The sequence below is a fragment of the Ctenopharyngodon idella genome, chromosome 23 (genome assembly GCF_019924925.1).
Source record: "Ctenopharyngodon idella isolate HZGC_01 chromosome 23, HZGC01, whole genome shotgun sequence".
In the NCBI taxonomy this organism is placed as follows: Eukaryota; Metazoa; Chordata; class Actinopteri; order Cypriniformes; family Xenocyprididae; genus Ctenopharyngodon; species Ctenopharyngodon idella.
The window spans coordinates 1,140,001-1,153,552 of record NC_067242.1 but is presented as its reverse complement, the minus strand read 5'-3'; the positions used below and the strand labels follow the sequence as shown (position 1 = coordinate 1,153,552).

General features: G+C 36.9%; 1 protein-coding gene across 7 annotated transcripts in view; it reads left to right on the top strand.

Annotated features, from left to right (window-relative positions):
* Positions 1-13,552, top strand: part of col15a1a (collagen, type XV, alpha 1a) — an 80,147-nt gene that overhangs the window by 44,445 nt on the left and 22,150 nt on the right. For all 7 annotated transcript variants that reach the window (XM_051882876.1, XM_051882879.1, XM_051882878.1 and 4 more), the window contains exons 10-23: positions 2,470-2,532; positions 2,806-2,883; positions 2,991-3,059; positions 3,293-3,424; positions 8,275-8,328; positions 8,599-8,634; positions 8,804-8,920; positions 9,993-10,058; positions 10,142-10,177; positions 10,423-10,464; positions 10,982-11,044; positions 11,182-11,217; positions 11,300-11,383; positions 11,470-11,535. In XM_051882876.1, the coding sequence (XP_051738836.1) occupies positions 2,470-2,532; positions 2,806-2,883; positions 2,991-3,059; positions 3,293-3,424; positions 8,275-8,328; positions 8,599-8,634; positions 8,804-8,920; positions 9,993-10,058; positions 10,142-10,177; positions 10,423-10,464; positions 10,982-11,044; positions 11,182-11,217; positions 11,300-11,383; positions 11,470-11,535 (942 nt within the window). The remainder of the gene's footprint in view (positions 1-2,469; positions 2,533-2,805; positions 2,884-2,990; positions 3,060-3,292; positions 3,425-8,274; positions 8,329-8,598; positions 8,635-8,803; positions 8,921-9,992; positions 10,059-10,141; positions 10,178-10,422; positions 10,465-10,981; positions 11,045-11,181; positions 11,218-11,299; positions 11,384-11,469; positions 11,536-13,552) is intronic.

Below are 13,552 nucleotides of genomic sequence, written 5' to 3'. Positions count from 1 at the left end.
TTTATGTCCAAAGAACCAAAACTAAAACTAACAAAAAACTGAAGTCAAAGTCAGTGTCAAACCTTTTATTGTAACGGTTTAATAAAGCTCACGAATATGAAGATAGACACTAGGAAACAGACTTTAATGACAAATATATTGGAGACAGGAAAGAAAGAATCACATGCCAACATAAACGAGAACCGAGGGAGAACTGAGGACTTATAAGCATGGACCCAACAAGGGAACTAATGAGATAATTAACTAGACACCAGGTGTAAATAATGACAAATCAGGACAACTCAGAAAAACTGGGTCACAGAGAGCAGAACTACAGAACAGATTAGACATGTAACAGTTTGTCCCCTCCTGGAAAGACTCGTCTTCGCGCCGTAGAAACAAAGAAGGAGGGCGTGGAGCAAGGGAAAAGCAAAAGTCCATAGTAAAAATAGTCCTCCACCATGGACTATTTTTACTATGGACTTTTGTAAGCCAGACGGAGCCTTCGGAGCCAGACGGAGCCGAAGGTGCAGGCAGGTCGACGACTCACCAAGGCGGAGCTGGAGGGACGAGGGAGCCCAGAGAAGCCCTATGGCCGATGGTTTCCAGTGGAACTGAGGGAGGGAGGAGCCAAGGCGGAGCCGATGTGTCAACAGGTCGAGGTGGAGCGATGGGCCGAGAGGCTAGAGGTGGAACCAGGGGATCCTCTGTGCTGGGTAGAGCTGATGGCCTGAAGACACTGGGCAGGTCTTCAACACATATGGAAGCTGCAGAAAGGCAGAAGGACATCAGTGGAGGCGGGGCTGAGAAACTGGCTGATTAGGAGGTGGGAGAGGGAGGCTGGGCGGGTATTCTGGAGACACAGGAGGTGCTGGAGAAACAGGAAACACTGGAGCTACAGAGAGCACTGGAGATACAGGGGCACTGGGTATAACCTTTCCAAAAACGTCAATAAGATCTACCTCAAAAATGTCCTTTAGTGTCTCATAATAAGCTCCAGAGGCCAGGCTCAACTGACTCACTGCGGCGGGGGTGTGGACAGGGCTTCCCTCCAGGCCGCCGAGCTCCACAAGTACTCCCTTGACGATCCGTGGTGTTTCCGGTGTTGTGCCAAATTCTGACCCCCGCCAAATTATTACCCCCCTTGTATTGGTAGGTTTAGGATTAGGTGTGGGGAGGGATTAGGATTAGGGGTGGGGTTAGGATTAGGCAATCAGGTAGCGACTTCAACCAAGAGGGTAATAATTTGGCAGGGAGTTGAAATTCGGCACAACTCCGGCTCGCGCACCTGGTCAGATGTTTGTTGTGGATTGGGCTTCGGGGCGATGACTCCCTCCAACCTCTTCCTCCGTTCGGGTTCATCAATCGCGGTATGCCGGTCTCCGCGGTCTGCGGTGGGCACATGCAACATCCCCGTCACGTTGTTTGCCGGTGGTGGATGGTTGGTCTCTGGCGGTGATGGAGTGGGGCTGGTGGCGGAGTCATCCTCCACAGGGCCGATGGTGAAAGATGAGTTGTTTTTCACCAGCACCCACTCCATGGAAGCGGCGAAATCCCCTTTTGGACCATCCGCTGGATCCCCCCTGGTGTGGTAAAAAACACAGAGCGAGCGATCAGGGTAGTGCGTAAGGCACGCCAGATGGATGAAGTTCTGAGTGTGTTCTTCCAGCAGACGGTCTCCCTGCTCCAAGCTGGACTGTGGGAAGGTCCATGGGAAAACAAAAATCAAAATCAAACTGGAAGGAAAAACACTGCAATGATACTGTTTAGGTCTGTTCTTCTGTAATGGTTCGTGTAATAAAGCTCACAAAGACGAAGATAAACACTATGAAATAGACTTTAAATAGACATGAAAGAATTACCCACCAACATAAGCAAGATCCAACAAACACTGAGGGAGAACTGAGGACTTACAAGCATGGACCAAACAAGGAAACTAATGAGATAATTAACTAGACACCATGTGTAAATAATGACAAATCAGGACAATTCAGGAAAACTGGGTCACAGAGAGCAGAACCACAGAACAGATTAGACATGTAACATTTATGTGCCACTTCATCATTTTATACTAAATTGTTGCTTCATTAGCACACTATAGACTGTAGGTTTTAATCATGTTTTGCCCGTCTAAACTCACTCCCACCAGACGCTTGCCTCACAGAGGAATTACATGGAAATGATTTAGTAACATGAATCGACGCAGCCTCATTATTTGTGAGGCACGGCCAGCGAATTGGGGAGCAGCTTGTTGGGTGTGTGAGGCTTTCATCTGCGGCTGTGTTCGAGTGGGAGCGTGCGCACCTGTCCGTGCACCTGTACGGCTGATTAAACCCCAGTCCAGGGGTCGTGACCTCGTTTTCTTTCTGTTCGATCTAAGGCTTCGCTGCACACATGTGTTCAAGCAGCCCTATTACTTTCCTTTAGATGCAACTAACAAGAATTAATTTAAACATTTGTTTTGTTCTGTTCCTTTTCCATCACATGTAGGGAGAGGTTGGACCTCCGGGATTCCCAGGCCTTCCTGGAGATCCAGGTCCCAAAGGTGACAAGGTAGGACACACATTTGCTGAATATTTTTTGCAACTAGCATGCCTAACAAACCTCTAGAGTACCAGAGCTTAATTTATTTTCTCCATTCTATCTTAGCTGGTTGGTTCAGTTCAAGGCTTATTATAACTCTTAAACGAAGACTTTTTAAAATCTGAATGGGAGAAATTAATGGGAAACATTGGGCAGGCACCACTAATGCACTCTATAACATGATAATTTTCGACTAATCACAGCAAACTATCCACTGTTTTCCACTGATGTTTTGTTCACTAGGGCGATCCTGGTGTGGGCATCGTGGGGCCGCCTGGACCTCCGGGGCCGCCAGGACTTCCAGGGACATTTAAGTATCTGGTATGTGCATTATTATGTACATATTTCTATAATAATGTACGTCACTGAATCATTCCATAACAGCAGATGGACTGTAAGTGAGCTCACTGAGGCTTTCCCATGTGCAGGACGGCATTGATGGCTCGGGCTCGGGCTCGAGCTTCGTGGACTTGGACAGTGACACAGAGGTGATACGGGTGAGTTATAGTCTGTGAAAATTAAGTTGTCTTTGCTGATGCGACCTCTTGGCTCCTGGGTTGAAATAATCAAAGGAGCTGGATTCCATGTGGAATGAACGGCCATAAGTCAACTCGTAAAATGATTTAACACTGAACAAAATGAGACATGAGGTAGTCATTATATGAATGTGTAAGATATGAATTGCAAGACAATGAATTTAGTACTCAGTGTTTTGCTGGACTCCCACCAGGGTCCTCCAGGTCCACCGGGGCCACCGGGACGGCCGGGCCCTCCTGGGCCTTCTGTTGGCCTTCATCCAGGGCCAGTCGGGCCCCCAGGAGCTCCTGGAACAGATGGGGAGATGGGTAAACCTGGAATTCCGGTGAGTAAAGCTTCTTGTACTGTGCTGCATCATAGTAATAACAACCTATGAGATTTAAGCAAGACATTATAGAGCCGTCTTTCAAACTAAGCTAAAGTTAAGGGAACAGTTCACTATAAAACTAGATGAGTAAAGTACGTAGACAAACTTTAAGTTGGCTTGAAAAAGCCTAGTCAGTTTTAAAAACCTGAAGTTTGAAGGTTTTCAGTTTGAAATAGTTCAAGTTTTAGTTTAGTAGTTTTAAAAGCCAGGGTTGCTACCATGTTTCTAGCATAATTAACATGTTACTAACGTGTGTCTAGCATGATTAGCAAGTTTCTGGCATGTTTCTAGCATGATTAGCATGTTACTAGCTTGTTGTTAACATGATTAGCAAGTTACTAGCATGTTGTTAGCATGATTAGCATGTTACTAGCATGATTTGCAAGTTACTAGCATTTTGCTACCATGTTTCTATCATGATTAACATGTCATTAACATTGTCATTAACATGTGTTTAGCATTATTAGCAAGTTTCTAGCATGTTTCTAGCATAATTAACATGTTACTGTCATGTGTCTAGCATGATTAGCAAGTTTCTGGCATGTTTCTAGCATGATTAGCATGTTACTAGCATGTTGCTAGCATGTTTCTAGCATAATTAACATGTTACTAACGTGTCTAGCATGATTACCAAGTTTCTCGCATGTTCCTAGCATGATTAGCATGTTCCTAGCATGTTTCTAGCATGATTAGCATGTTCTAGCATGATTAACATGTTTTTAACATTATTTCACATATTGCCAACATAAAGGGAAATAATCCAGCTAAAACTAAGTAAAACCAGCTGATTTAGTAAAAAAAAAAAAAAAAAAAAAAAAAGCCAGCTAAAAAACAGTTAAAATCAGTGAAAAATTGGTTAAAACCAGCTGAATCAGAAAAAAAAAAAGAAGCTAAAAAACAGCAAAAACCAGCCTAGGCTAGTTGTCTTAGCTGGTTTAAGCTGAAAGCAACCTAAAAGTAGTCTGCACACATTGTTTTTGTATTCTAAGACTTCTGAAGCCATAAAATATATACAAATATTGAGTCTTAAAGAGTATCATATGAATATACAAGAAAAAGAAAAAGGAATTAAATTGACCAAAATGTTACAATAATGTTACAAAATATTCTATTTCAAATAAATGCTGTTCTTTTGAACTTTTTATTCATCAAAGAATCCTGAAAAATAAAATGTATGACGGCTTCCACAAAAATATGAACTGTTTTCAACATTAATAATAATAATAAATTTTTCTTGATCAACAAATCATCATATTAGAATGATTTCTGAAGGATCATGTGACACTGAAGACTGGAGTAATGATGCTGAAAATTCAGCTTTGATCACAGGAATAAATTACACTATATATTCACATAGAAAACAGATATTTTATATTGTAATAATATTTCTCATTTTTTTACTGTATTTTTGATCAAATAAATGCAGTCTTGGTGAGCAGAAGAGACTTCTTTACAAAACATGTTTGTCCACTTTTATGGCACCTTTTGTAGTGTTTCTGGTCATTTGTGTAGCTTGACAGCCTTAGTCACGTTCATTGTGCGGAAAAGAGCAGCATGAACATTCTGTCAAGCATCTGTCAGATAAAGTCATACAGGTTTGGAACGAGATGAGAACTTTTATTTTGACCGAACTATTCATCTCAGCAGGTTTCAGCAGTCCTGATTAACTAGATTAAGCAGAATCCTTTATTTCAAGGCCGACGCTTGTACCCTGTGTTGCAGGTGATTGAGGACTGGGTTAGTGGCTCTGGATTTGAGCTGGACTCAGCCGAGGTAGAGCTCCTGGTCCCAGATGGTAAACTGAAACCATGGGCCAAAAAGGCAGTTGTTTCTTCCCATCGTGTTCCAGACACACACAAATCTTAACGCTTTTGCTTTCATCACACTCACCCTTCTGAACGGTGAATCACATCAAAATGAAGTGTTTATGTGAGCAAGTGTCATTCAAAAATGATGCAGAAAACTAGTTCTGACTGAATAAGGGGATTTTGTTCTAAGCATTAGACTTCATTGTACAGATCAGGAAAAAGTCGATTCTTCGATGGATGGTTGTCAGGGTGTTACTACACTATATATAACGGAAACATGATTTTGAGAAGATATTGTTTTGAATGAAATCAAAGCATTTTGTGTCCTGTCAGCTGTTCAGTATGGACTGAAACCACAGCGCTCTTAAAACAGATACATTTAGTGATTACTTAATTAAAGGCCTTTAAGATGCTTTGGCATTGCTGTTCTCGCTCTGTTTTAAGGGTTATTACAGCTCTGTGAAACATCACATTACACAGTTATCCAGACCTCCAGATTGATGTAATTGTTCCCAAATGTTTTGTCTTGGGTGAAAATCAGATAGCGTAATAATCCAATAAAGTTTTCAGATGAACACTGGCCCATAAAGCTGTGAATCAAGCACAGATCAGCCTGCAGGAGAGTGATGGACTGATATTGGGTGAAGATGAAGAAGTTTGGGCTTCATTTCTTCTTCATATGAACTGATATTCATCTGCTCAGCTTGAATCATGGAACATGTTACGATGGGGGAAGCTGCCTTTTGAAATGCGGCCTAACGCTAAACTTCAACTAATTACCCGTTTTCTGCTTAACCCTCTGGTCCTCTTCGGTCAGAAATGACCCAAAAAATTGTACGTTTTGAAATTTAATTTTTTTTTTTTTGCTTCATCGGAGTGGGATGACAGTTGGTGACTTTTGTCGCATTAGCTATGTAAACACACAAAAACATCATGGACATGATTCGGATATGTTAAAGGCTCCTTGGCTCTTTTGCGGTCAAAAATGACCGGCATAGGAAATTAATGGGAAATACCAAAAAATACAGTACCTCAGAGAATCTTTTGCTGGTACAAACTACAATTCAGCCACTGTGCAGGAAAAAAGTGCAAACACACACACACACACACACACATACACATACATATATATATACATATATATATATATATATATATATATGTGTGTGTGAACTAGTGACTATAACACAGAGCACGTTTTTGCAAAATGGTATGGTAAAATTGAGCCAAAAGACTCAGAAGAGGTTGGAATCAGATCAGACCCAGATGTATTAAGCTGTGATAAAACATACCTGTTCATTTTTGTTACATTTTTATTGAATTTTGATGTTATGTGTGACAAAATGTCCAGGTTCGACTGTAGTAAAATTAATGCAAAAACTGACACTTCAAATCAACATTTCAAACAAAAAAGTAGCCTTTGAGAATGTCTAAGTATAAATCCAACGCCACAACTTATTTAAATAAATATTTATGTCTAAAAAAAAAACACTACAGAATTTACAGTCAAGTCAAAAATTATTCCGATATTTTTGATATATTTTTACTAGTGGGTTCAGGACACTATAGTTCATTTATGTAAGTGAGGATAGCAAAATAAAGTAAACTGTGACATATTATACCCTAAAATTATTAATACCAGTAAAATTGATAACAAATTTTAACCAAAAATTATTCAGACACTTTGACCTGACCATGTTTTGCTTAAAGGGATAGTTCACCCAAAAATGTGATGTTTATCTGCTTACCCCCAGGGCCTCCAAGATGTAGGTGACTTTGTTTCTTCAGTAGAACACAAATGATGATTTTTAACTCCAACCATTGCAGTCTGTCAGTCGTATAATGCATGTCAATGGGAACTCCATCTATAAGAGTCAAAAAAACATGCACAGACAAATCCAAATTAAACCCTGCGGCTCGTGACGACACATTGATGTCCTAAGACACGAAACGATCGGTTTGTGCGAGAAACCGAACAGTATTTATATAATTTTTTACCTTTAATACACCACAGATAAACATCAAATTTTCATTTTTGGGTGAACTATTCCTTTAAGTGTTATCTGACATAATTAAGATTATTTTTTTCTGACACAGTTTAACTCCGAGATCTTGTCATATTTGTCATATTACCATTTTTTTAAACTATAATGAAACTGTATTAATGAATGAAATGTTCAAGGAGTCTGAATACATTTTGGTTTGACTGTATAAGCTGCTTTATATAGAACTATACAGGCATCTAGTGGTTACACCACAGCATTACATAAGTTTTTCTTTTTTTTACTCACACCAGATGGCACTAATCTACCTTCAAAAAATTTTTTTTTATATGCTTTGTCTCTATTTTAACATGGAATACTGCTTTAATTGCAAAAAAAAAAAAAAAATTAAACATATATTAGAAAAAAATTGTGTATTATTTTCAATAAAAATTGTGTAAACATAGTATCATAAAATTGCCTCAAAATTTTAAATAATAATGAAAAAATACTACTGAGCAAAAATATATTACATTGGTTTCCCTGAAAAACAAAAAAGTTACATTTTACATAAAATTTTTGTTTGTTTGTTTGTTTGTTTTTTTTGTTGTTTTTTTTTTTTTTGATTATTTAAAATTTTTAGGGGTTTTATGATACTATGCAGTATTTACGCAATTTTTATTACCCATTTTCCCCTATTTAAAATAATACACTGTTTTTGTCAGGTTTCCCTGAAAAACAAAAAAGTTACATTCCAAGGCTTCGGTCAGTAAGTGTGACCTCTAAACGAAGAGGACCAGAGCGTCACAGCCACAGCTTGTGTTAACCTTGCAATGTAAAATCATGAAAGACGGTCAACAAAAGGCTGACACCTGAGTGAAGAAATGACAATGGGATTTGAGAAGTGTGAAAACACTCTTCAGATGACGACTGTTATCTGTCGCTGGTGTTATATTTGATCTTAATGTGTGTGTGTGAAGTGCAGGAGGTCCTTATGTGGTGATTTCTGTCGCTTTAGGGTGCGAATGGACGAGACGGTGAACCAGGGAAAGACGGAGAACAAGGGCAAAAAGTAAGATGTTTTTATAGGAAATATGGCAAGGATATAATCTGTTTTCTTACATGTGTCTTCACCAGTGTTTGATGATTTTAGTCTTTATTTAATTCTGTAGGTATATTTGAAAATGTAATTGTGATTATTATTATATGTAAAAATTGGATCATTTCTGTTTCAAACTAAAAATGTCCTCATCTCCGCAGTCTTGTTCTGCTCCGAGCTGTGGAAGATGCTCTTTTCCATTAGTTTTCCATTGACAGAGCACATCTTGTGTTTTTTTGGCAGGGTGAACCAGGTTTACCTGGAATCATTGGACCAAAGGTAATTTCATTTGGATCATCGTAATGTTTCAGATCCGCAGTGTCGGGGAAGCTGCTTTGATACAGTAACTACTTTAAATTATGAGTAAACACGTGTTAAACATTAGCAAACAAGTCGGAGATGTATTAAGTAACTTCAGAACTGATGCTGCTCTTTGTTCGTCTCGTAGGGTGATCCAGGGGTCGCGGGACAGCGAGGGCCTGAGGGAGCTGAGGGCCCCAGAGGGCAGCCGGGGCCTCCTGGACCCCCCGGACCGCCAGGAAAAGCCTTCAGCTTCGACATGATGGTGTGTTTGTGTATATTTGGCTGGTTTAAATCAGTGGAATGATTGAGAATGATTGAGAATGCATGCGTGGGTTAGGGTTAGCATGTATGTATTTATTTATTTATTCATTTATTACTTATTTTTTATTTTTTTACTTATTTTTATTTTTTCATTTATTTACTTATCCTTTATTTATTTATATTATTTATGTGTTTATGTATTCATTATTTTAGTTATTTATTCATTAATGTATTCTTTATTTATTTATTTATTAATTTATATTTATGTGTTTATGTATGTTTTCTTTTTTAAATTATTTATTTTTTACGTATTTATTTTTTATTCTTTTATTTGTTTATTTAGTTTTTATTTATTTATTTATTTTTACTCAATTGTTTTTACTTATTTTTTACTTATTTATTTATTATTTTTTCATTGTTTTAGTTATTTGTTCATTAATATATTATTTATTTTATTCATTTATTTAGTTAATCATTTATATTTATGTATTTATGTATGTTTTCTTTTTAAAATGATTATTTTTTTACATATTTATTTTTTGTTCTTTTGTTTGTTTATCTTTTATTTATTTAGTTGTTTATTATTTATTTATTTTTACTCAATTTTTTTAAATTTATTTATCATTTTTATTTATTCATTATTTTAGTTATTTAGCCATTAATGTATTATGTTATTCATTCTTTTATTCTTTTATTTATTTATATTTATGTATTTATTTAAGTTTTTTTTATTCTATTTAAAATGATTTATTTTTTTTATTTTTTATTCTTTTATTTATTTATCTTTTTAATAATTCATTTATTTATTCTTTCTTTGTTTTATATTCTTTTTTGTTATTTATCCTTTTTTTACATGCGAGTGCTGGATGTTTTATTATTTATCCTTTTATCGGATATTAGATTTTGTGTAAAGAACTGAAAACACTTGAAAGTAAAGTTGATACTTGCAGTTGAAAGTAAAGCCTCCTGTGGATTTAGCTTTTGAATTGAGCCTTTCGAAAGATGCTGCAATGTTTTTGTTTTTTGTTGGTTATACAGTATTTCTGATTGTTTTATTGTCCTTCTTGCCGCAGGATTTGGAGGGGTCAGGTCTCGATGGAAACAGTGGCTTCAGAGCTGTGCTGCCCAGAGGGCCACCCGTACGTACATTTACACTCACAGAGACTTTTCTGGGTGTTACAGCCGAACTGCAGCTCATTCTCATGCATGTTCTCCCCCTCAGGGTCTTCCTGGGCTCCCAGGACCACCAGGACCACAGGTAGATGCTCTAATGGAGATCTGCACAAAAATAAATCTGGCTTACATGATCTGTCAATACTGTAAAAACTTTGTTATAGCATCTGCCTTGTGATTTTACCTGTCACACCCAGGGTTCTTATACCTGGGAATCAACATTTAGAGAATGCATTTCTGTCATAAAGACCTTCATTAGTGTAAGATGTGCAAAACCTCAGATTTGTTCCTCTACACTCTGTTTAAATAAACCAAACTCTACACTTTTAGGGGAAAGATGGAGCCGACGGCCCTCCGGGCGTTTCAGTGAAGGTCGGTTCACACAAAAGCATCATCACATTCATACACACACTTCTACAACTGTTTCCATTCCCGCTTTCCAAAGGAAGCATGCTGTTCCCACCCACGTGTTCCCCATTAGCCTCTCTATCTTCAACACATGTGTGAGGGTCAGTGGAATCACTGCATCACAGGCTTTGAACCCCTTCTTCTTAGTGTAATTCAGAGTAAAAAACACATTATAATGGCTTTATATTACATAATACACAAAGCTGCAGAAGTTGGATTCGGGATAGTAAGATTCCACTTAATATATTGTAAATAAATTGCTCCCATGATCTGTCATAAACACCATTAATATAGCATCACAAATTCATAGATGTTCTGCACAGCAGAACTATAATATTTATTATTTAGTGTATATTTTACATATTATATCAGTATTATAAGACTTCTACTATGTGTTAGTGCCACACAGACATTCATTTAACATTTGATTTAACATTTAAAGTTTTAACTTTGCATAATCATTTCTCCTCAACTCCACTAGGGGGAGCCAGGTGTCAAAGGAGCTGATGGACAGCCTGGGTCACCTGGACTGACTGGGCCACAAGTAAACATAAAAAACAAAATACGCTATAAAAATTTGCACAATCTAGTCATTCTTTTCCCCATCAACTTATATATCCTTTTTGATCATAAAACATCTAAAAATGTTTTAAATTTGTTTTTGTTTTTTACTTTTTTCAGGGGGAAAGGGGAGAGAAAGGTGATATGGGTCAGAAGGTTTGTAGGCAATTCACATTTCTGATGTTTCTCTCTCAGAGACACAGCGTCTGCTTTGATGTTAATAGTTTATGTGTTTCAGGGAGAGAGAGGTCTGGATGGAGTTAGTTTACCTGGACCTCCAGGGCCTCCCGGACCCCCTGGACCGGTCATCAACCTGCATGAGGTGAGTCGATTAATGTCTTTTCTTCAAAGGTCACACTGGATTCATTACTGGGTGCTAATTACAGTGCAACTCCTTCTCACCCTCAGTTAATGCTCAATGACACTGAAGGAGTCTTCAACCTCTCGGGGGTTTTTGATACACAAGGACCATTGGTAAGAAGCTTTTTTTTTCAAATTTCTTGTCATATGTCCACAGCCCGATCGTCTATAAGGCTCAAGTGCCCTTCATCAATACCAAACCAGAAACACATTAATCATATTTATATGGTGACCCTGAAGTGCAAATGAAAATCACAAATTAGAAAAGACAACAGTGAATCAGAAAACACATCAGTGAATCAGAAAAGACAACAGTGAATCGGAAAACACAGTGAATCAGAAAAAAACAAAGAATCAGAAAAGACAACACTGAATCAAAAAAGACAACAACGAAACAGAAAAGAAAACAGTGAATCAGAAAAGACAAAACTGAATCAGAAAAAAACAAAAAAGACAACATTGAATCAGAAAACACATCAGTGAATCAGAAAAGACAACACTGAATCAGAAAAAAACAAAAAAGACAACATTGAATCAGAAAACACATCAGTGAATCAGAAAAGACAACAGCAAATCAGAAAAGACAACAGCGAATTAGAAAATACAACACTGAATCAGAAAAACACAACAGTGAATCAGAAAAAAAACAACAGAGAATCAGAAAACACTACAGCAAATCAGAAAAGACAACAATGAATCAGAAAAGACAGTATTGAATCAGAAAACACATCAGTGAATTGGAAAAAATGCAAAATTGAATCAGAAAACACATCAGTGAATCAGAAAAAATGCAAAATTGAATCAGAAAACACATCAGTGAATCGGAAAAAATGCAAAATTGAATCAGAAAACACAACAGTGAATCAGAAAAAATGCAAAATTGAATCAGAAAACACATCAGTGAATCGGAAAAAATGCAAAATTGAATCAGAAAACACAACAGTGAATCAGAAAAGACAATATTGAATTAGAAAACACATCGGTGAATCAGACAAAACACCACTGAATCGGAAAACACAACAGTGAATCAGAAAAGACAACAATGAATCAGAAAACACGATAGTGAATCAGAAAAAATGCAAAATTGAATCAGAAAACACAATAGTGAATCAGAAAAAATGCAAAATTGAATCAGAAAACACAACAGTGAATCAGAAAAGACAATATTGAATCAGAAAACACATCAGTGAATCGGAAAAAATGCAAAATTGAATCAGAAAACACATAAGGGAATCGGAAAAAATGCAAAATTGAATCAGAAAACACAACAGTGAATCAGAAAAGACAATATTGAATTAGAAAACACATCGGTGAATCAGACAAAACACCACTGAATCAGAAAACACAACAGTGAATCAGAAAAGACAACAATGAATCAGAAAACACAATAGTGAATCAGAAAAAATGCAAAATTGAATCAGAAAACACATCAGTGAATCAGAAAAGACAATATTGAATTAGAAAACACATCGGTGAATCAGACAAAACACCACTGAATCAGAAAACACAACAGTGAATCAGAAAAGACAACAATGAATCAGAAAACACAATAGTGAATCAGAAAAAATGCAAAATTGAATCAGAAAACACATCAGTGAATCAGAAAAAATGCAAAATTGAATCAGAAAACACATCAGTGAATCAGAAAAAATGCAAAATTGAATCAGAAAACACATCAGTGAATCGGAAAAAATGCAAAATTGAATCAGAAAACACAACAGTGAATCAGAAAAGACAATATTGAATTAGAAAACACATCGGTGAATCAGACAAAACACCACTGAATCAGAAAACACAACAGTGAATCAGAAAAGACAACAATGAATCAGAAAACACAATAGTGAATCAGAAAAAATGCAAAATTGAATCAGAAAACACAACAGTGAATCAGAAAAGACAATATTGAATCAGAAAACACATCAGTGAATCGTAAAAAATGCAAAATTGAATCAGAAAACACAACAGTGAATCAGAAAAGACAATATTGAATTAGAAAACACATCGGTGAATCAGACAAAACACCACTGAATCAGAAAACACAATAGTGAATCAGAAAAAAATGCAAAATTAAATCAGAAAACACATCAGTGAATCAGAAAAAATGCAAAATTGAATCAGAAAACACATCAGT